The 23,400-nt window shown below is 34.9% G+C and overlaps 1 protein-coding gene across 6 annotated transcripts; it reads right to left on the bottom strand.

The window, feature by feature from the left end:
- Positions 1–705: 705 nt before the first annotated feature.
- TSK (tetratricopeptide repeat (TPR)-containing protein) lies at positions 706–22,969 on the bottom strand. Of its 6 annotated transcripts, none has more exons than XM_011628822.3 (20): positions 22,685–22,969; positions 21,645–21,985; positions 19,525–20,325; positions 18,740–18,916; positions 18,395–18,486; positions 18,118–18,216; positions 17,537–18,009; positions 17,379–17,422; positions 12,121–12,271; positions 11,862–11,981; positions 10,137–10,237; positions 9,883–10,006; positions 9,039–9,151; positions 3,485–3,596; positions 3,172–3,276; positions 3,000–3,066; positions 2,782–2,905; positions 2,490–2,663; positions 1,608–1,725; positions 706–1,529 (listed from the first exon to the last, which is right to left on the bottom strand). In XM_011628822.3, the coding sequence occupies exons 2-20, from the start codon at positions 21,915–21,917 to the stop codon at positions 952–954; spliced, it is 3,846 nt and encodes a 1,281-aa protein (XP_011627124.1). In that variant the 5' UTR covers positions 21,918–21,985; positions 22,685–22,969; the 3' UTR covers positions 706–951. The 6 variants fall into 6 exon arrangements, 4 of the variants coding, with proteins under 4 accessions (XP_011627124.1, XP_006854594.1, XP_088707638.1 ...); XM_006854532.4 differs by having other exon boundaries at positions 21,645–21,949; XR_016044085.1 differs by lacking the exon at positions 9,039–9,151.
- Positions 22,970–23,400: the final 431 nt, after the last annotated feature.

The following is a 23,400-nucleotide window of genomic DNA, read 5'->3' as shown; positions in this document are numbered from 1 at the left end:
AAAATTTAAAAGTGCACCTTACCTACCTCTACAGCTATCGATGCATCCATATATGCCAACTGCACCCTAACAAAATATGTATAGGTACGGTTTGTATAGATAATAGGCTCTAAATAATCAAATTGGCGCTTACCTTCAAATAGTATCGAGAAATACAGTTTCACCACCAAAAATCTTTTGTAATAGCCTTAAAATATATTTTTATATTTATTTATAAGTTTAAAGCTTCATAAATAGTAGAGATCATCAGATCTATGAAAACTTGAAAATATTCAAAATTGACGGTCAAAAAATACATCACAAAATACACCATTTGCAAAAACTCGAAATCCAATTTTTCTCATGTCCGTGCATGTTGATGTCGAGATGATCAATTTGAAGATATTTGAACATCATAGCAACATCTTCTAGTGAAATGTTTGAGATAGGCTCAAATTTGATTGTTTATAGCCTCGACTCTTTCTTCCCTCTTGCCCTAGGACATTCTCTCCCTCAAAACCTACATCAAAGATTTAAAGTATATTTGATTTTTATGAAATAATTTGTTTATTTTAAAGCTCAACTCCTGTAAAATAATTTTGAAGAGAGATAGATCTTAAATGAGCAAAAAAAAAACCCAAGTTGGGCCAAGCCCCAGCCCCAGGCTACAACAGAGCTTTAGGCTGGGCTGGGTCGGGGCTGGAAAATAGATATTTGGGCCGGGTCGGTGCAAGCCATTAAGTATTTCAGGTTTTTGTCTGGCAGAGGTCAGGGGCTTTGGCCAGCCCAAGCCCAGCCCGGTGGCAGCCCTAGATGCACATGTGAAACCTTTTAATGTTGATTGTTGGGTTGAGGAAGTTACATCCCGAAATTTGGGGTCCAAATAATACTCGTACATGGGTTTTACCCAAGGGAGTGGCATGGATGAAATGCACCACAAAAGTAGGAGCATATAATCGTTCGGCCTGTGAATCAATCTCTTCGACAGCACGGCCTAACTCCACAGCACTTTCTACCTTCAACATAGAAATGAACAATCCCCTCCTGCACATGCCTCAATCCCCCACACCTTGAGTTCAATGACCACGACAAATGCATGGCCTCCACAGCTTCCATGGAAAATCCATTCCCACTAAGATCCAGCAATTGTAAGGTCTTTGCCATTGCAATGGCAGTTGAAAGATCTTGGATGAACTGTCCACTGATTTCTTTAGAGCATAGTTCTTCAGTTGCTTCCATCCCTACCATTTCAAGCTCTGATGGTGGATGAGAGCTAGCACAACTGTCATCAAAACCAGAAAGGTATGCATCTTCTCGGTTCTCATCACCTTCACTATCTGCAACTTCAAGGCCCTTAATGTCTGAAACTTGTTCTGGTAAGCCTAGTTGATTGTCTAGTGCTATTTTTCTCTTGGTTGAAGTGAGAGAAAGTTTGAACTTCCTATGAGAACAATTTAAACTTGGGTTCTCTTTAGGAAGATCATTTAGAGAGATGTCGTTTGTCAAAGTCACATTTTCAGCGAGATAAAGTTCTTCCATGGAATTGTTTACTGCAACAAATGGGAAAGCATGTGTAGAGTTGAACTTGCCTTTATGGATGTTACAAAAATGAGAGGCTTGTTGATTACCTGCCAAGGATTGATGAATTTGAAGAATCCCAGCGAGACCGAGATTGCAGTTGTTGAGGTTCAGAACTCTCAGGCAACAATGAGGACTAACAAGGAAGGATGCCAAGGCACCTAGACCCTGCAATATGGAACCATACACTTAAGGCTTAGAAAAAACCAGTGTTCAAAAAGTCGGTGACCCGATCTTGAATCAAGTGATCTAGATCAGGAATCACCATGACCGCTCCGAATCCGGTAAAAAACCGGGATTCACTCGATCCAGAATGGTAGACTCGCCGTTTTTTTTTGTGGAATCGCCGATTCCAATGATTCTTCACCAAGTCTGACCGATTCTTCACCGAGTCAAGCGAAAAGAAAAGGATGAACAGTTTTTCTATAATTATTTTTAAAAGCATTTTGAGACAAATTATTGAGTCTTCCGATCCGATACACCGATTCACCCGATCCAACACAGGTATGGTTGTGACCGATTCAAATCACCGATCCATTTTTTTTAACATTGGAGAAAACAAACTGACCAATTAAAAAAATTAGAGGAAACAAGCCTCTTTTTTTGGGGGGGTGGGGGCTCCAGCCTATTACTTTCAGAAGCTTATTATTACGCGCCGAGAGCTTCAGATAATTGGTTTTCTATAACCGCTACCAAGAAGAAAGAGTATTAAGCCATTTGCCTAAAATATTCTGATTCTCAGTACTAGGGAAAAACTCCTAAAACCAACGTTGTTAGATGGTATATGTAAAGTATGTACAGCAGGAATTGAAGGTGCATGTTAACATATGAAAAAGATCCCAATTTTCCCCTGTTCCTTTGGAGCAAGAAAAAGGCGATAGGAAAAGTAATAGAAATGGAAAAGTTATTGAAAAAATAAGAAAGAACACAACCTGCTGCCCAAGGAGATTCCCACTCAAGTTCAATTGTAAAAGACCAGTTATTGAGACGATGTTCGTCACCGGTTGTACAAAATCATGAGAAGTCACTCCACAGAATGACAGGTCAAGCTTCACAAGTTCTTGACTTCCATTTGACAGCGCTTCAGTTAATTTTAAAGCTCCATCCTATCACAACAAATTTAATTGTCATTAGAGAATACTTTTGTTAGTGTGCATAATATAGCAGATCGCATGCAAAATATAGTGGGGGGAGAGAGAGAGAGAGAGAGAGAGAGATGCTCACAAGTCCAATAGAAGTACAGCCAAGCATCAATGAGGAGAGACTTGACGAGGATTTGGCAAAGCGGCAGAGGATATCAACCATAGGCTTGGTGAACTTTATGCCAACCAGATTAAGTCCAGAAAATCTAGAGAGATGCAAAGTGCCATCTTATTTAATATAAGTAAACAATTTTCCCAACTAGAAGCAGTGAATATTATGATGATGGGTTAGAACATGACCTTTTTAAAGACAAAAGTTTGTCCAAAAGACAGCGCATAGCATTTCCAGAAATGGGATTGTTCTTTCCTGTTTAAGCAGTCAAAAAATAAAAAAGGTATATATTAATGGGAGAGCTGAGTGACAATATCAGACATATGACTAGGAAAAATGAAGAAGAAAGCATACACTTACCAATAGAAAGTTGCCAAAGTCCAGATTTGTTGTCGAGTCCATCAGCAATATTCTGAATTGTTCTGGATGTAATTGAACAGCTTTCTATGCTTAAGCTATATAATGCTAAAAGAATATAAGCAGTTCATTAGGATATTACATATTGAGAAGCTACCTACCTATGATCTAAGAACAAAGTAATAAACAGGAACATCTTACTAATACAAATTTCTAGTTTTAAAAGAAAAAATCAATTGTAGAAGAACTACACATACATGTGATTAAAGGTAACAATAAGAAAACAGCTCAAAGCAACAGATAGAATATAACCCACCCTTGCATTTTTCTAAAATGGTGGAAAGGTAGGAAGCACAAGCATCTGTTAGACGATTTCCAGAAAGATTCAGAACTTCCAGTCGATTAAACAATACAGGGCATTCACAAATCTGGAAAAACACCAAAAATATTTTTTTTGGGTAAGTAAAAAAACACCAGAAATATTAATAATACTAACTGCATAATGGAAGTTAACACCAAAAGTATCATATATCATTCGAACGCCATCCACTATTGAGGTTGAGAGTGTCAGAAAACTAAAAAGGTTGGAGAGACGAACATGAATGCTGTAAAGTTAATTGTGATTTTTTCCTCTTAGGTTTTTATGCGTATTCATGCATGACTAATGTCAATCACCTGGACAAAAAATTTCACAGATGTCCTCAGACAATTAGAAGAGCGTACACAAGGGGGCCGTTTGGGTACGTGTTACATGACAATAGATTACAAGGAAGGGTACACGTAAAGAAATGGAAAGACATTACCCGAGATTTCCCCAAAAAACACGAAATCCATTAAGCACGGTAAGGGGTGAAAAATCTATTAGGAAGTTGACAGGTAAGGTGAAAATCTATTAAGAGGTTGACAGGTAATCTTTGGAAATCTTGGGCGTGTCTCTCTACCCTATCCTTGCTTAAAAAAACATTATTGTATAATTATTAAGGTAAGTAGAAAGTGAAAGTGGGATATGAAAAGTGGAATCTAAATTGATTTGAACAGGTGTACGAGGACAAGAACAATTTTCTACTGCAATCATAATAAAAAATTTCTACAATCCCTCTATCCCCAAAAACTTTCTACATCCCTCTATCCCCAATTGGTAAGTGAAAGTAAAAAGAAATCTAAATTGATTTGAAGAGTTGTAGAAATTGATGAGGGACAATTTTCTACTGCAATCATAATAAAAAAATTTCTTCTTCCCTCTCTATCCCCAGTTTGGGTCCCCAATTTGGGTTGTAGCCCGCCATCAGCTCTCGTATAAAAACAAAAATAATAATTGGTAATCGACGAGAAATTACACAACACAATCATAATAAAAAATTTCACACAACATAATCCTCATAAGATATTAGTAAAAGCTCAATTGAAATAAGATACCTCTTCAGTCTCCTCCAATGCTTCAAAATTTTCTACTGCAATTACCAAACCTTCTAGTTTACTAATCAAACTTCTTCCCATTTTTAACTCGTACCATAAAGATTTTGATTTTGGTATCATAAATTTATTGCTTATTTGAAATTATATATAGAGAGACATTTGAAAGACTTCTATAAAAAATAAATAAAAATAAGGCTTATCACAATAAAATCATGTTATTCCAATGACTTATCATGTTGAAATCAAAGTCTAATCATGTTAGCCAAACATAACCATATTTTTCATATTTGGATGGTAATGCATTTCTCATATTTCTTCTCGACATAGCCAAACAGTAGCAATGTATTTCCAAGTTACATATAAATACTACCCATTTGAAGGTAATGTATTACACAGTAACATATTACGCCCGTAATATATTTCACAGACAATATATTTCCAGGTGTCCAAATGGCCCCAAGGTATATGAAGTATAATATCCATACAAGAGTCATGTCCTATTGGATTGGTTTATTTACTGCATTTAAAACTCATGACTACATACTTTCTTAGTTGACTCAGAACAGGCCAGTCCTAAATCCCATCAACTCAGAAACATGGGAATAAAGGTAAATGAGACTCAGCCAAGCCTCACTATGAACTTGCCCAGTCCACCAAGATTCGTCGAGTTTCATGTTTCATTTATGAGATCTCAAGGAAACAGGAAAACACAATGCTTGTTTCCAGTGTCTAGCCAGTTACAATCGCAATTTTAAATAATTATTATAATCTGTTATTATTTTGATCAAGTGTCTATTTTTTACATTTGTCGAAAATATTAATTAACAACTTGCTGAATCCAAATCCTGATTCGCAAATCCCGCTCATCACGGTTCCTGCTTGAGCTCCAAACTGAATTCTAGTCATGCTATAGTGAAACACTTTATAGTACGGGACCAGTGGAAGGTCCAGAATCAGCATGGAAACACCAGATTATCAGACTCTATTGTCATGCAATAGTAATTGTGAAGCAAACAGGATTTTGCAACCCCATGGAAGGAATACAATATTTTACATTCATAGCGTTACAATGAAGACCGGTTCTTTCATGATGGTTTTACTCTAGTTTGTTGGGCCACAAAGACAAACTTTATATTTGGAGCATAACGACCCCATATTTGGAGCAGAACTCCATCCAAAACTGCATCACCTTCCTTTAATAATTTATCTTTAACTTCTAATGTAGCAAATATTAGAGCCTTCACACTTAACGTAGTAATATATTGTCCACAAGTTCAAGAAACCAACATAATATTCTTGGATATTCTTTTTGCCTTGTACATGAGTAAACATATCACACTCGATTTAGAATCATTTTGCAATATTTGATTTCTAATAAACCTTTTCTAGATATTCCCATATTTCTTTCATAGTGTGAAATTCTTTGATTGGAATTCCAATATTTGTATCCACATAACTTAGGATCCACGAGACAATCTTAGCATTGTTTACCTACCATTGTTAGGTTTCTTTGGAGTTGGATGGAGCAGGTTGTGATTCAATTTGATCAACATACCCCCAAAAGCCCTTTCCTTCAAAAAAAAATACTGAAATACACCGATCTGGATAGTTTTTCCCCATCAAGTTTTACCGCCAACACATCTCCCTTCTCAGAAGGCCCAATCCACATTAGCACCCTCTATATGTGATCAAAACTCAGATTGAATCAAAAGAAAACCCTAAAGAAGATATGAGATCAAACCTTGATCAAAAGGCTTGATCTGAGATCAAAACTGAGATTTCAAAATCATCAGCTGGAAATGTTTATGGGCTGCCAGAAATCAACCCAAAAGAGGTTAGATTTGAGACCCCATACAAAGATCAACCAAAATAAGGCCAATAAGAGATCCACAAAAGGCTACAAGAAAACCACCTTATCTCTGTGGTGATTAGATGAGGAAAGACAATGTGGTTTGAGGTAGAAAAACTTGATCTCTCAAAACCAGTGTTTAAAAAAACGGATCGGGAACCCAAATCATCCTCACCCATACCCATGTTGGATCGGTGGATCGGATCGGAACGGAGGATTGACTGAATCGGCAATTTTTGTCCCAAAACAAAACACTATAAATCTCTAAAAATAGTGTTCTTTTAGTTTCAAAAAGAAATTAGGAGTAGTGCATTAGACACTTTCATTATTTTGTAAAAATAAATGAATATTAAGATGTTGTTTTCCTTGCTGGATGTCAGTATAATTATTAATTATAATATAATATTATAATATTACATCAAAATAATTTAAAAATTAGAATACAGTTCTATATTATAAGATTAAATATAATAATTTTCCATATAAAGTGAAATTGGCATCACATCAGCTGGATCAACGGTTTCAGCCTAAAATAATTTAAAAAAAATCACTATAATTTCTTAAAAATCTAGTTTTTTAAATTTTTTTTAAAAAAATAGTGGTGATTTGCATTATGATTTTTCATTATTGTATAAAAACTATGAAAATACGGAGAACTTGTTTCATCATTTTATAAAACAACTTAATACAATTCAAAATTATATTTAACTTTCATTGTTGCATAAAATAAGTTATTATAATAATAATAAATTAACAATATGTTATTTGTTAATATTTTTTAAAGTTATAAATATATTAATTTAAAATTACAATCTATACTAAATATGAAAATGACATAATCTATATAACAATAACAATTTATTAAATAACATAGCAATTTAATATATTAAAATTATGTGATGTTTTAATGTATTTAAAACGATAAAAATTTCAATATATCAATAACAATTTTAACATAATTATAGTAAATAATTGAACAACTTTTATATAATTATATTCATTCAATATAATAATATTACTAGAATTTTAATGTGATTGTATTCATAATAGAAGGCCAACTATATGACATTTGAAATAATTTGGATTGATTTAAATTTATAATCATATTTATTAGTAGTATTATGAATATTTATAATTATATAACAATAAGTACGGGGTGTAGTTTGCAGTTGGTGCAAACTACGTGTTATTTTGAAAACACCTGGAACTTAGCGCAACAAATAAGTATTTTTTACTATAGTGCCAGGGAAGGAGCAAGTCCCACATCGGGGAAGTTAGGAAGCGCTAGGCTTTATAAAAGCCATGGGTTTGCATTGTAGCTTAACAATAGACACGCGTGCTAGGGAAAATTGCAGATGCTTTGTTTGGTCGCCATGTGGCATGTAGTTGAAGGTTGTTATTTTAAGTTTGTATTTTCCTCACAAAAAGTTGTGCCGCCCCTAATTTTTAAAAAAAAAAATTTATAAGGTACGGATGTGGTAGACCTGGCGATCAATGACATCAGCAGGCAACCCATGATGACAGCACGCGATTTAATGTAGATAATCGGTCGGATCCCGTCAAGGACGGGCTGGACGATACCCGATTAGGATCTCCCGATTCCGGATCAAGTCACCAATTTTTAAAACATTGCTCAAAATCTTTACTCTGATACCATGTAAAACACTCAAAGAGGCAGAAAGAAAACTTGTACATCTCATTCACTAGTCACATATAAATATACAACACGAGGGAAACTTGCATATGATACACTTCCTATACATGATGCACCACGGCACCTTCAATAATGTCATATAATACACCTACTATATATGATATGATACACTAACTATATATGGATGATGTACTATAAACAATACAAGACGTTTCCACACCCACTTTTTTAATGTCAAAAGCCATATGTACAATTCAGACTGTTCAGCTATGTATGTGACTACATATGAGTGGAGTTACAAAAATGGGAAAAAAACCTCACCCCTTTTAGAAGGAACATTTTTATAAACTACTTTATTTTGACCAAGTACCTTTTCATAAGCTATTTCATATGAAAATGTCTTGATCAATAACAAAATAATATGCTTTTGAGTCCCAGTCTATGAAACTATTTCGCCATTTTTACTCAACACACTCCAGTTCTAGTTTCACATCACTAGCCATTAAAATTCTCCTAAGGATTTTTTCCAATCGAATCATTGGAGTTGTTTTTTAACTTTTGCTTTACATCTTTTTTATGTTTTTGTTTTTGTTATTTTCACTTTTTGTCTTTCATTTATTCATATATTATGGGAGTTCAATAGAAATATTCATATAAACGAATTTATCATGATTTTACTTATTAAAACAAAGAAGCATTCACAACTCAATAAGTTGTATAAGTGTACATGCATGAAAATAGCAGTTTTTGATTGTTTAACAATGATCAAAAACATATCAGTATAAAGCATTGGTACCATAGATAGAGACAATGAAGGCCTTACACAACCATTGGAAAATAATCTTTATCTAAATAGTTTTGAATGCCTAGAAAAAAAATTGAATGGTGGAAGTTTCATTATCATCGTCAAAGCCTTTTTCCCAACTAATTGAATAAGGGAAGTTTAAGAACCTGAAATAGTGCAGTTGGTCCAAATCTATTACAATGCAAATCCAATGTCAGCCCACCATAACTTTGGCATGACAAAGAGAATACTTCATGCAGTTTCTTCAACGTCTCATTTCCTGAAAGGGAGAGAGTTGATAAACACCACATGTTCCATAATTGACAGAGAATGTTAGACAGTAGCTGGAACGAAGGCAGTACATAGTAGGGTACATGACCCGTTAACACAAAGGAAAGGGGAAAGAAAAAGGCTAAGGAATCTTTTTTCCAAGTCTGCGATGATCTAACAGTGCGCTAAAAGGAATACCAACATTTACAATAACAATTGCACAAATCCTATCCAAGAAAGTTCGATCGTTACAATAAAGTCGGGCTAAGTATGGGTATCTGGCCTCATTACATAGAAAATGCACACTATAAAGAAGTGATTAAAAGCCCACCCATCTGACTCAGGAATTCCCTGAGTCAGATTGGATCGGGACCCTGGCGAATCCGGTGAGAGAAGCCTAAAAATCAGGTGATTCTCTCTTGAACGCAGATTAATGTTTGTTATTTTCAGCAAAAATTCGCTAACTTGGACTCCAACTCTGCTGAATCTGTGATGGACTCAGGCTCAGGAATTCCACAACTTGGAGCCCGAGTCCAACTTTTTAGACACTCCTACAATGTAAATAAAATTTTCACCACTATCAAAGTTTCCAGTAAATGAACATTAAAATCTATGGAGAACAAAACTACAAGTAGAGATAATGCAACATTTACATGGACTTTTAATTGTGAATAGCTGTTAAATGAGGAGAGAAATAAAAAGACACAAGGCACTCACAACATCCAAGAAGACAACACCTACCTAACAAGTTATGAGACAAGTTCAAAATGGAAACTGTCCCATGTTCTAGAAGCGCCTTTGAAAGAGGCAAAAACGATACATCTTGTAATTCACAATCAGAGACTACAACTTCATCCTCGCTAACCTGGGTACACAAATCAAAACTTAAAAATAAACTCCATGCAATTAAGGAAACTCAACCTAGTGGCCTATGTTGTGCCAATTAATTCTCAGGAGATGCAAAAAAATGACACTAGAGTTAGCAATGGAAATACCTCCAAGTTGTACAAGTTTCTCAATAGCTTCATATTGGGTTCTTCAGAGCATTTAACACAACAGTCAATATAAAACTTAATCAAGTGCTTTTGAACCCATCCTGCAATTGACAAACAAAAAGAAATTGCAAAGGCATATATGATGTACATATTTGCAAGAAATACTGAAGGTGCAGAAAGCTAGAACATTGAAGAACAAGATGTTTCATGATGGACCCGGTTTCCATGTGGCCAAGCCCGCATATGTAGAAATGCAGGCCATTTAATAAATCTATTTTTGTGATGGATTTTACGACTTAATTTTTAAGAATATGTAATCTCTAAGATGGAGATCATGAATATGAATAAATAAATAAATTTTAAAAACTAGAAATAATAGATCCAGTAAGAAAAATTTTGGACCGTTAGTTTCCATTGTTTTTAGATGAATCCATCTTTAATATTGATGCTTTACACTTTCTGGACCGCATATATAGAAATTCGGTCCAGCCGCATGAAACAATTTTCCTTTCATGATATACCTGAAAAATAGTCATCTAAAGTAAGCACAAATAAAGCAGAGAACCCACTTCATTCGTGCAAAAGATATCTTTGGATCAATCATCACATTGGAAAGAGTGAGAAAATATTTGACTATAGACCAAATAATCATTGGAGCCGATTCGCAAGCCTAGACTAATTCAGTCTTTAAACAAAAAAAGGAGAGATATTTGAAAACTTCATGGAAGACTTGAGCATCATTCAAGTTTTGAATTTTCTGTCAAAAGCCAAGCGGAGTCCACTAAGGTGAGTCCTTTGTCTCTTGCTAGAGTTTTTAAACCAAGAGAGATACACTTCAAAAATACTATGAACAATGTGGAGTCCAAATTCCAACATTAAAAACAAGTATCCCCTTAGTCATATGCTATTACTGAACAACATAATGGCCCAAGTTAAGTCGAACAATTGGACGCCAATATTTTGAATAATCAGGCATCAAATTCTCTGTATTAGGCCATAATTTTCTTATAGTGGGTTAGTGATTGTTTTCTCTTTTGAGAGATATCCTTCATAAAATGAATATTTTTTCATCAGATATACCTATTTTAGAAAAGAATACTTCAGTACATGTATACATTCATTTGTGCATGCATGCATACAAACATATATAGATTTGTGAACATGTGCTCAGACACTACCAACTTTGATGCATGTGATAAACAGACTTCCCTTACTCCCACACCATGCAATTAAAAATAATATATGAATTATCAAAAGGATATCAGGTGTTTAGGTTACAAATTTATCAACAGTTTGAATATGTTTCAAGATTTCCACAGCATGAGGCAACCAGTATCACGGACAAACCAATCAATTGTGGCTATGAGTCTATGACATGACCAGTCAAAATATTAATCTGAGCTCTCAGCATGATACAAGATACATGCATATAAGGGTCGATTGAAAGGAGCGTTTGTCACATTGATTTGGTGCAAGAAGCAAACAGGGTCTATGGGAGGTGTGGCACAATCGGAGGAGGTGCCATAGTATAGACATGGACAACAAACGCATATAATAATGATATTTGCACTGGCATAGATCTACTTATAACTCTATAAAGGTAACTTCACATGAAGGATTGAATGAGCAAATTAGAATATGTATGAACTTGAATTATTAATAACAACCTTAAGAGGACAAAGGAGCATAGAGACTGCGTGATGAAAAGCACAGTCTAGGTCTTACCACCAATGACTACTTCAATCCAGCTTTCTCCACCAAAGCAGTCTCTAAGATCTTCTATGAATTCAGTGGATTTAAGTGGCTTTCCATTGTGCTTCAGATCCCGAATAACAGGCAAGACACCTAACCAAGTGAACCACAGCAATTACGATACCAAGATAATCGAAATAAGTCTGAAATGGTCAGAATATCAAAAACTAAGTTGTTATTAAGAAGCTGGATTCTAAGAGACCCCACTGAAAATTGGATGGTAAACTGATACCTTTGGACCTCTTTTCTTCCAGAAGCATTAAATAATAACGACAAGCCAAATCAACTTTCATGCAAGCTATACTCAGTGTATCGCCCTCCAAGCATGAACTTATGGGAACGCTGATCATGATATCACCTACTTTACATGAGATAGTATTGGACTGCAAGAATATTACATAAATTAGAAAATACATTGAAGCGAGAAACTTTCCAAATGCATTAAATGAATATAGGCCTGACACCATCCAGGGAAAATTACATAACACAAATATTCTAAGGGCATGTAGTCAAAATCATCTAGTTAATTATGCAAGGCAAGCACATCACATGTAAAGTGTAAACAAAGTATAAAGCTTTTAAATTCTCTCACAACAATTGAAAATAATGAGGCTGAAAGGAGCTGATTTTCTTAATACAAGTTATTCAAACCATGACGTGCAGCTTAAAATGACAGAACTGCATCAAACATGAGCACGATACAAATACATATATTTTGGTCTCATATTATGCTTTTTGATGCAGAACGCAAATTTAAGATAAAGCGAAAACATGGAATCCTGAAAAGGGCTAACATGATATGCCTATTTACATAGTATACATACACACGTATAGATGTATATAGAAACAGGACATCACCCAAAAAAGACCATATAGAACCACATAGCTCATAATCATAAAATGGCTTTGGTTGCAGATAATCTCTGGTGGAGAGAATGCAAGAACCTAGAAGAGGCAATTCTAAGAAGGCACAAGGTTTAGAAAACCTAGAAAATATGCTTACAGTATACACATGTATACATTAATACATCCATATGTTTTGAAGGGTTTTGGAAGGCTTGATTGTGCGTTTCTAGACTTAGCTTGGCTGCTTGCTTTCTAGTTTAAGGGTTTATCCAGTGTGGAGCGAGAAATCCGACAGTATAGCCATAGCATGCCTTAACGAGCACCAGGCTATGACAAGTAGTAGCCCACTCGTCGAAAGCTCACCTTCAAGATGTTGTGGTGGCTAGAACTTGTACATGCAATTTACATCCCAGTGATATACGCGAGTGCATTTCAATACACCTATTCATATAAGTGCATAAAATACAACTACTGCAACATGTGTGTGTACTAAACAGAGAGAGAGAGAGAGAGAGAGAGAGAGAGAGAGAGAGCGAGAGAGAGAGAGAGAGAGAGAGTTAAATGCAACAGAAAAGCAGCACCAAGTTTTGCTAACTTCTACATAATTCAAAAGATCTTTCAAATGTTTATTTCCTATCATTCTGATGCAGGACAAACGATTCATATTTTTAATTTTTATTCAATTTCAAATTCTGTAAATTTTAATTTGAGTTTTAGAGTTTACTTTTAGGGTTTTAAGTATTTTGGGATTATTGGGATTTTTTATATTGTATTTATTAATCACTGGTTACTATTCCTAAGTACTATTGATATTGTTAATGGGTTATTGTTCATAGGGAGGCAAAATTATCATTACAAATTTTGTGTTTTAAGTTAAGACTTTTTTTATTATTTAAATTATTGTATGGACATTTAATGTTTTTCAACATTAAACTATAATACATAAGATGTGTAGGGGGCCTTGAGGGAGTAACCATATGATTTTCACAATCGAAAGAGAAAAAAAAAAACTTAACTTTTGAAGCCCTAGCTAGGTTAGTAAAAAAAAAATCGCAGGTTTCTCCTAGTAATTACTTGTGTATGGGCTAAATTATTATTGTTTTTTCTGTTTTCTCAATTTTCCCTACATCAAGTGGCATTAGAGCTCAAGGTTTCTTCAACAATGAAGCCAGGAAACTACAACCAAGTCTAGTGTTTGTTTATTTTGGGCCAATTTTTGCCAAATCAGTGTAGATTTTGCTGTTTTCAGCAAGGTTTTGTTGATTATCTGCCTAGGGTTTGTGATTTTGGAGAACCCATAACAGCAAGAAGGGATCATGGAAGGGAGGTTTCTTCATATCCATTTTGTGGTCCCAGAGATGAACAAATTGACGAACTTAAAAGGCAACTTCAGCAATTGGCGCAACAGTTTGAGAGCATCGTTCATGGGCAAGACAGTGATCTTTCCACCTAAGAAGATGTCAAGTACCACCCTTCGTGAATGGTCGAGTGAAGAGAAAAGTAATAGAAGACCTAAACATGGGGAACATCACTCTAGGATTTTCGGTTTGGAGGATATTCTTGATCTTAACGTAGGTTTTATCCAATAGATTGTAGTTAGGCATCTGCGACCAATATTCGATACATACATAAATTAATAACAAGATCTTGTAGGAGATTCGACCAATGATGAGAAAACAAGATTTCATAGTTAAACCAATCTTTGACATAAAATATGATGGACACCAAGGAGAATTAATAGGTAACGTTGTTAGCTCAATCATCAAATTCAACACTCATCTTGAAGATGCACCAGCGGTATGGTCTAAGGCTGAGCCTAGGCAAATTCAGCGGAGTTCTATGATTGAACTAATGCAATTCAAGCAAACTGCTAAATAGAATATGTTGACATAAAAGACCCTTTCCCTGAGAGTCTCTCAAAAGTGTTTATGAATATATCAATTGATTATTTTAAAGCCCACGTCCCAATGCATAACTAGTCCACTTTAATTGGGCCAATAAACCACAAGTCCAAAGATTAGAGCATAATGTTTAGGCTGAAAACGTTTATAGAACTAAGGCGAAATTCATCTTAGCCCACTTCAAAACTCGAGTTTTTTTGATGCAGGACAAAATAATTCTTATTCAATTTCAAATGATGTATATATTAATTTTACTTTTTAAGGTTTATTTTTAGGATTTTTAAGTTTTTTAATGATTCTAGGATTTTTTACATTTGTTAATTACTATTCACTAGTTACAATTCATAGGTACTATTCACAAGCACTGTTCATGGGTTATTGTTCAGTGAGGTAAAATTGTTATTATAAATTTTGTGTTTAAGTTATGACTTTTTGGGTCAGTTTAATTAGGGTGCGGCTTGTATAGAGCCAAGGCTCTAAACAATCAAAGTAATGCGCATCTTCAAATCATGTCAAGAAATGTGGTTTGAGTCATCACTAGAAATCTTTGTGATAGCCTTAAAATGTATTTTCATCTTTAATTATAAAATCTAAAGCTTAGAAAATAGTGTACATCGTGCAGATCTATGAAAACTTGAAAATCTTGAAAATTGACGGTCCAAAAATGCGTTACAAGATGCACTATTTCCAAAACTTGAAATGCATTTTTTTCTCATGTCCATGCATCTTGATGTTGGGACGATCAATTTGAGGATATTTGGGTATCAAAACAACCTCTTCTAGCAAAATTTTTGAGGTGGAGTCTAATTTGATTGTTTAAAGCCCCGACTCTAGATAAACTTTTTCCTTTTAATTATTGTATGAACATTTAATGTCCTTTGAACATTAAATTATTATATGTAGGAGGTGTGTGGAACCTCGAGGCATTCCATGTAATTTCAAATTTGAAAGAGAAAGAAAAGCTTAGGCTTTTAGAACCCTAAGTGGGTTAGGGAAAAAAACCCTAGGTTTCTCATAGTAATTGCTTGTGTATGGCCAGAATTGTTGTTTTTTTTTTTTTCATTTTCTCAAATTTCCCTACATCCCTTTTACTTTATCATTATCAAACAAATATTTAATTTAAATTTAGCTAGTTAATAATTTTTTATGCACAATTAAGGTGCAGGGAAAATCAACTACGAAAGTGGTCCATTGCTCCCCTAGAATTATATAGCTGCCAAGCTCTATAAAATGCTATTCTACTATGCACCTCCCTAATGCACGAACTTAGAACAATGTTATCTCTATGTTGTACAACATTTGTGAAAAGGGCATTCTTATTCTTTGGCAAAAGCAATCAAAAAATTAGGAGACATCTTTATAGGCATGATCAATGTTTACAGGTTAAATGCCAAGCTTAGCTGTACAAGATTATTTCATCATTGCCCCTAGACAAATGATGGAAATGCCCACAGCTAAAAATGGCTAAGAACACAGATTTATGATGTTCTTGTCCAAAAGTTGGGAGCACAAGTACCAGTCAATCCTCCTCACGTCATCATTTTCTATATTGAACCGATTAGACATGAGTTAACTGCATTTGATTCAAGTAATATAAAAAACTTGACCAATCATAAAATTTGAGTTTATTTTAGTAAACAAGCTCATATGACTCCCAGATCATCTTGTAGAAAACAAGAAAAAAGGACCAAACTTAACACATGCAATCTCAGATTTTTGTTATTGAGAAAACGAGAAAAACTGAAATTAGTTTCATACGAGAAATTCAAGTTACCAGAAACATCCCATCTTGGGTTTTTTTATTGCACAAAGAGAACTGAAACTAAACAGCTAATATGCCTAATATTTGAATAAGAAACGCAAAGAATAACAAGCTATTCTCAAATTGACATCATTCCATAGCATCTAATTGAAATCACTCAGAGAAGCTGCAGATATGACTGTTGCTAACTGAAATTAAATAGTCACGGCCAATTTGCAAGCAAGGTTAATCTGAGTGCTATAAAACTGTATTTGGCAATTTTTTAATGGTTAAAACATGGGACAGCACAGAAAGCATTGCAAAGAAATGCATAGGATAATTTTTCCTCATGGTAGTACAAGAAGTATTCACAAACAAAATCCTGTGTTGTTTTGCTAGTGAGCCACAACAATGAGATTACTAGAAAAACAGAACACAAGGAACACAACCTACTTCACGTTTGTTTTCAAAAGTGAGCATATTATTTTGGCTTGGAAGGACTTTGTTGGAGACTGTGTTTCCACACATTTCAGAACCTTTGACCATTTGACTAGAAGCATTATGCATTTCTTCAATATTTAAGATCCTGAATTCCATGTTATCATATTCAGAATTGTTACTTCTAGATATTTTAGAACAAGGCCTTCTTTCGAGATGGGAGGAGGTATTTACACTGGAAAAATATGTGGGGAAAGTAGATATTCCCTGTTAAACAAAAATGTTTCATCTCTTCGAAGACTCTCTTAGAACCAAATTAAGTATCGAGCACATATGTACTCAGAAGTTTTTTCAATTTACTATAGCAATCCATTACCCTAGTTTTAAGCAGAAGAGTAAGTGAAGAACTACTTTTTTCTGGAAAAACAATATAATGATGAAGGATTCTATGTTAATATCTCATTTGAAAAAGCCACAAAATAACACTGCAGAGCAACATGCAGGGCATAAGGCTCTTTGATAAAGAGGTACCGCAAAATTTTATGCCCATGTCATCAGAATTACCTGAGCAGGCTCTGTTGACACATCCTTCTTTTGCTCTGCCACAGCTGGATAACCAATTTATTTGTCAATAATAAACATCATGGAAAGAAATGAAATTTTGAATGAACACACCCAATTTCTTACACTAAAAACCATAGTTGCAATTACATAATACCAACCTTCATCAGAAGTCACACCAACATGAATGGGATGAATATCCATCTTTTCTCGAGGATGACCCCTTTCATCATCATTATCAAATTCGTCATCAGAAAGAACCAAACGAATTCGCTTACGTCCCAGTAGTTGTTGGTTATCTCCTGAGAAACCTTCCATTGAATCACCACAAATTGGAGATTTTTCTCGACAGCAACCCACTTGTGACTTTTGTGACCAAGATGATTTCTTACAGGACTGAATAAATGAGGCCAAAGGGAGGTCATCTCTGACTCCTATAGTATTTATTGGATCTACTGGCATTGATGTAGATGGTTCTTCAATTATATTCAGTGAACCATGTGCATCTGATTCGGTGTCTGAAAAATACTGTTCTCCTGTAGCAGATTCAGAGCAACAATCGTCCTCCAAATGTTTTCCTCCAATTTTTTCATTCTGGGAAATCTTCAAATTCTCAATAGTTTGTTGCAACTCCCTGCAAAGCTGCTATCTTAGTAGCAGTAATCATCCAATTTAAACGTGGAAACCATGCCATTTTATTTTTATAAAAAGAAACCAAATTCATTTATTTATGACTGCTAACCTTGCCTTTTCAACATTGTCAAATCTCAGCATATGGCTATAATGCATATTTTCAAGTGCTGTAATCTGTACGGAAATTAAGTTGCTTTCAACAGCAAACCTGCAGGAGCAAGTAGGTTTATGTAAGAGGCGATTAAAAGATTCACAAAAGCCCGTCAGGTTAAAATATCATAGGAGACATCGATCAAAATGAGAATTAAAACAATATAACACTGTTAATGTTTTCATAAATCAGACAGAGAGTAAGTTTTAGCATGGAAAAGATGTCTAGGATTTACTTGTAGCCGTCTTCATATGAATTGAGTGCTCCAGCCCAGTCACCAGCAGAATCCAAAACGATGCCAATATTAACTTTGGCCAGCCCTTGGCCCTGAAACCATTAAAGCTCTCAGCTTAAGTTTTTAAGAAAGGCAGGCTTCTAGTTATAGTTCAGTAACTTATAAACTTCATCAGTGAGGATAGTTATGTGGGGCTAGATAGACGTCCAAATACCCACCTATAGATAGAAAGATTGATAGAACAACCAATAGTTGGTTTCTTAGCAGAAATCAAAAATTCCTAGGACACTAAAGTTCTAGACTCAAAACCCATCCAATAAATGAAAGAATCAGATAATTGCTCACCCCCAGGTTGTCAATTGACTTGTATACATTCCAGCTCTTCTTGTACCATTTATGGGCCTTGTCAAAATTTCGAAGATTTTGATATGCCTCTCCGATGACGAGAAATGCATCTCCCAGCTTTTCCTTGTCACCGAGCTCACTTGCCACTTTCTTCTTCTTTTTTGCAAATTCACGGTGCTACAACCCCAGAGACATATATATCACGAACCCCAACAGGTGGGAAACGTATAGAAACAGTCCAAAAGGAGTACCAATTATTTTGGGTTCAGCTCTTGGATTTGTGGCTAGGGCATAAAGGCCAGAGCACTAACATCCAAGATTCGAATCCCAGTTCCTAATCCCAAAGGAAAAAGACTTATTCCAATACGAATGATCTGGTAAGGATGCCAGGTTATTCAAGCAATATTAACAAATATCCATTAAAAAAACAGATGTACGCTTCTATTGGACATTCGCATATTTTAGTCATAAAAATTTGCAGTCACTTGACCTCAGACTTTGGTGTGCTTGGTGCAGAATTAAATAAAAGTTTAATAATTCAGAAAACAAAGAATACCAGTGATCCACATCTATGTTTTAGGACACATTCAATCCAAACCCCATATTGTCAATATTTCCCCAGACAATTTCCAAAAATGTTGCAGAATCCATTTTCCAACATTTGTTCCATCAGTCTAAGAATAACCACAATGAGCCCCATTTATCTTTAGGAGTTTCACACAAAAGAAAGCATGATTTAAGACAACAAAGGGACTATCAAAAATTATAAAAAAAAAATAACTTACTTTAGGCCAAGCACGAATCATGCTGGACTTATCAATCAGTAGGTCGAGCAATACATTCTGCTTTAATAGATATCCCCTCTCATCTGGGGTGCCCCTAACTTTTATTGTGCCCCTTTCCAATTTTTTGAGCTTCTGCTCTTCTTTCGTTAATTCTTCAAGCACCCCTCGAGCTTCCTTCACAGTCTTTAAATTTTGATTAATCTGCTCAACCAATGCATCTTCATCTTCCATAGAACGAGCAATTTTGAGAGCTTTTTGATAACAACTCATTGCTTCATCATATTCTAGCAATCTCCAATGCAATTCACCAAGATTGATAAACCCTTTTGCCTCTCCTTGTAAATGGCTAATCTTGTTACAAATAAAGATATCACGCTCAATGTGTTCTTTGGCTTTATTCCAAATCCTCAGCTCCATATATACATTTCCCAAATTGTTATGAAGCCTACTACGTGCATCATCATTCACAGGCACCTCTTCATCATTGCAAATTTTTAAACCCTCCAAAAGAATTTTCCTAGCTTCTTCATAGTTATCAAGATCCATCTCAAGCATGCCAAGGTTATTATGAGCATCGATGAACTCCTTGAGAAATGATGAAGATTTATGATTTCTGGAATTTCCCTTGAGTTCACGAGCAAGTTCCATGGCCATTTTGAAATACTTTTTCGAGTTCCGAAGAGCACGGTGATCACTTTCTGACGTGTTAAATATTTCATAGTAAGTTCGACCAAGCTGTGTGGTTGCCCGTTGTTGCTCGATAAGGTCCCTGGCATCTTTGGCATACTCCAAGTGTTTTTTCTGCAATATTGTTGAACGAAAAGGAATCTCAGATTTACAAATGCTGGGCTCTTTGTAGAATAGTTGCTAATTGGTACAGACGTAATTCAAGCATATAAAAGATACCAAAATTTGACATAAGAAACCAATAGTTGGGACTTAGGAGTGGATTTAATATCATAAAGTTATAAAGCACACAAAAATAAATACATAAATAAATAAAAATACCACTTGAAGTAAGAAAATAACATAGGATAACAAAAGATAACATAAATAACATTATAGGTTAGTTTTAGTATAGTATTCGTATTCAGATTTTGGGACGGAAGAATTTGGCTCGACCAATTCAATTATTTCGAAATATTTCACTGATTACCCACAGAAAAAGGAATAAGGCATAAGAGATTTCTAAAGAATACTGATAATGAAAAATAGGTGGCGAAACGACAGATAAATTAGATAGTTATTTTATTAGAGATCCAATCGTTCGGTCATCAAGGAACAAAAACAAAGGAGAGGTTAAAAAGAAAGCGATGTTGATTGACAAAATAAGAAGAATTTATGGGATATGATCCATCAATATCTAAGGTTTCAATTTGAAATCTTGGTCCTAGTCCAAAAAACATTCTGTACTCTGAACCGTTCTGCTCCGATATGATGAATACATACTTATTTTTCAACTATAAAATGAAATACAACACCCAATTACCCTAACAATCATTTTAGTGCCTTGTGATGTTCAAGTCAGTCTCAGGATTTGTTTCATTTTCCAGTACTCTATTATTTTGGCATTTGTTTCATTTTATTCCATTATTTCAGATGTACCCACAATTTGCTTAGTAATCATTTTATTTTACAAAACATAAATTGCATTAGAACAAAGGTACATAAATGGAAAACATTCCCTGTAGTGAGCTTTCCGTCTAACGTTTGAAGTGAGATCTCAAATAAGCACTCAAAACCTTTCGAGATACAGATGAATAAGGTCATTTGAGGAGAAATAACAATAATAAGAACCATATGAACTCTTTCTTTGACAAATCTTCCCCGTTTCATACCAATACATTAAAGACCAAATTAATCAGAAGAAACAGTACGCTAACTAAGATCCAACAGAAGCACAAAAACCACACCAATCCAGACGAAACAAAGACATAGAAACAAAACAAAAGAAAGACAGAACCCGTGAATAAATATTCATGAAACAACGCAATTCAAAACCCAATTTCCATAGAAATCCTAGCTAATTATTCTACTATATATATAAATCTACCATTCAAAGGGTAAAAAGAAAACACATGGCTATATTCGCAAAAATCAAAACCAAAGTGAATAAGTGCCTGGTAAATTAGGGCTTCTTCGAAATCTTGCAATCTCAAGTAGACTTCACCAAGGGACTGGCAAGTGGGTAACAGGTGCTTCTCTGGTAAGTGTTTTACTGAGACCTCATAGTCTTTTCGCAACCATTTCAAGGCCTCGACATATTCACCTCTCCTCTTATAAATGTCACCGATCACATTGGCCCATCGAGCTTCCTCGTGGTGATTACCAGTCTTAGAGGCCTCATTGAATGCATTTTTTGCCGATCTTAGTTCTGTGTCATCTCGAGGCATTTTGTGTTGCGACCAATTCGACGAGCTGATTACTGAAGATGGTCGAATTAGGGCTCTTCAAGAGAGAACTAGAGAGAGAGAAAGAGAGACTGGATTAAAGCAACAGATGAGCTAGCAATGGAGGATGGTGGAATTAGGGTTTTAGGGGGAGATTATAGAGAGCAAATCGCCGTTTAATAGGCGATTTTTTTCAAAAAGTCGGCGGTTTTATGGAAACAGTTTTAAACCGCGACTTTTTTAAAAGGTAGGCAAAAAATAGCGTCATTTTAGTAAAACCGTTTAAAACGCGCTTTTTTCATAATACGATTTAAATCAGGCAAAAAATCGGAAATTTTTTTTTTTTCCTGTTTTGTGTATTGCAGCCATTGCTACTTTCATGCTTTTCAAAAAAATTATTATTTCAAAAAAAAAAACCTAAAATAGAAACTTTTATCCCCACTGTGTTCTTCAAAGCCACAGTTGCAGATTGATGGTATGAATTTTTTTTTACAACTTAAACAAATAGATGCAGATTTCAGTTGTTATTCTGGAAATTTATTGTGTAAATGAAATACTGTTTATAGCAAATCATTTTGTAAAGTAAATCATTGTGTGAAGAAATCATATGCACGCAGATTTCTGTGATTATTTGTGATAATTGTTTTTATGAAAATACTGTTTAAGGCACAAATTAGAGCTCAAAACATAGTCTTTTACTGATGAATGAGTAGAACTACAGGACCAAATAATCAATAATTTGTTTTTGATTGTGTAAACCGTATACTTACAGGAGCATGCATTTGTACATATAGGATTAGTTCCCCAAACTTAATCCTTCAGGTCAGCTTGTTGTTTCCCCGAGAAAATGAAAAACCCTCCTCAAACTATCCTGTTTCCCCAAGAAAATGCAAAAACCATCTTCAAACTATCCCAAATCAGAGAGAAAACCATCTTCAAATAATCCCAAATCAGCATCCCATCTTCCTTTTCTCTCTCTAAAAATCAGTTAGGGCCTCTGCCATTAGCGTTCTTCCTTTTCTCTCTCTAAAAACCAGGGCCTCCTCCATTAGGGTTCTTCCTTTTCTCTCTCTAAAACTCAGGGCCTCTACCATTAGGGTTTGCGAATACCATGAACTCTTTCTTCTTCCTTCTTCTTCTCTCTATAAACCCTAATGGCTATGGCCCAGCCCTATTTTCTTCTGTTTCTTCTTGTTCCTTTTCTTTCTTCCTTCTTCTCTCTAAACCGTAAACACAGATGTGAACCCAAATTTCTACGAGCCTTCTCCTCTCTAAACCGTAAACACAAATCTGAAACCCAAATTTCCACGAGCCTCTTTTCGTTTAAAGAAATTTATAAAACTTTAACCATAGTTTTATGGAGTGACCATTGTCACCATACCATAATTAAATGATTGTAATGAGAAAACAAAAAGCGTATCATTTTTTTTTTAGTACATGCTAAATCGGTGTGATGTTTAAATATTTAATGGATAAATTTACATAG

The sequence above is a fragment of the Amborella trichopoda genome, chromosome 11, assembly GCF_054954075.1.
Source record: "Amborella trichopoda isolate Santa Cruz 75 chromosome 11, AtrichopodaSantaCruz75HAP2 v2.0, whole genome shotgun sequence".
In the NCBI taxonomy this organism is placed as follows: domain Eukaryota; kingdom Viridiplantae; phylum Streptophyta; class Magnoliopsida; order Amborellales; family Amborellaceae; genus Amborella; species Amborella trichopoda.
Note: the sequence above shows the minus strand (reverse complement) of the source record. Positions and strands in the feature narration are given on the sequence as shown.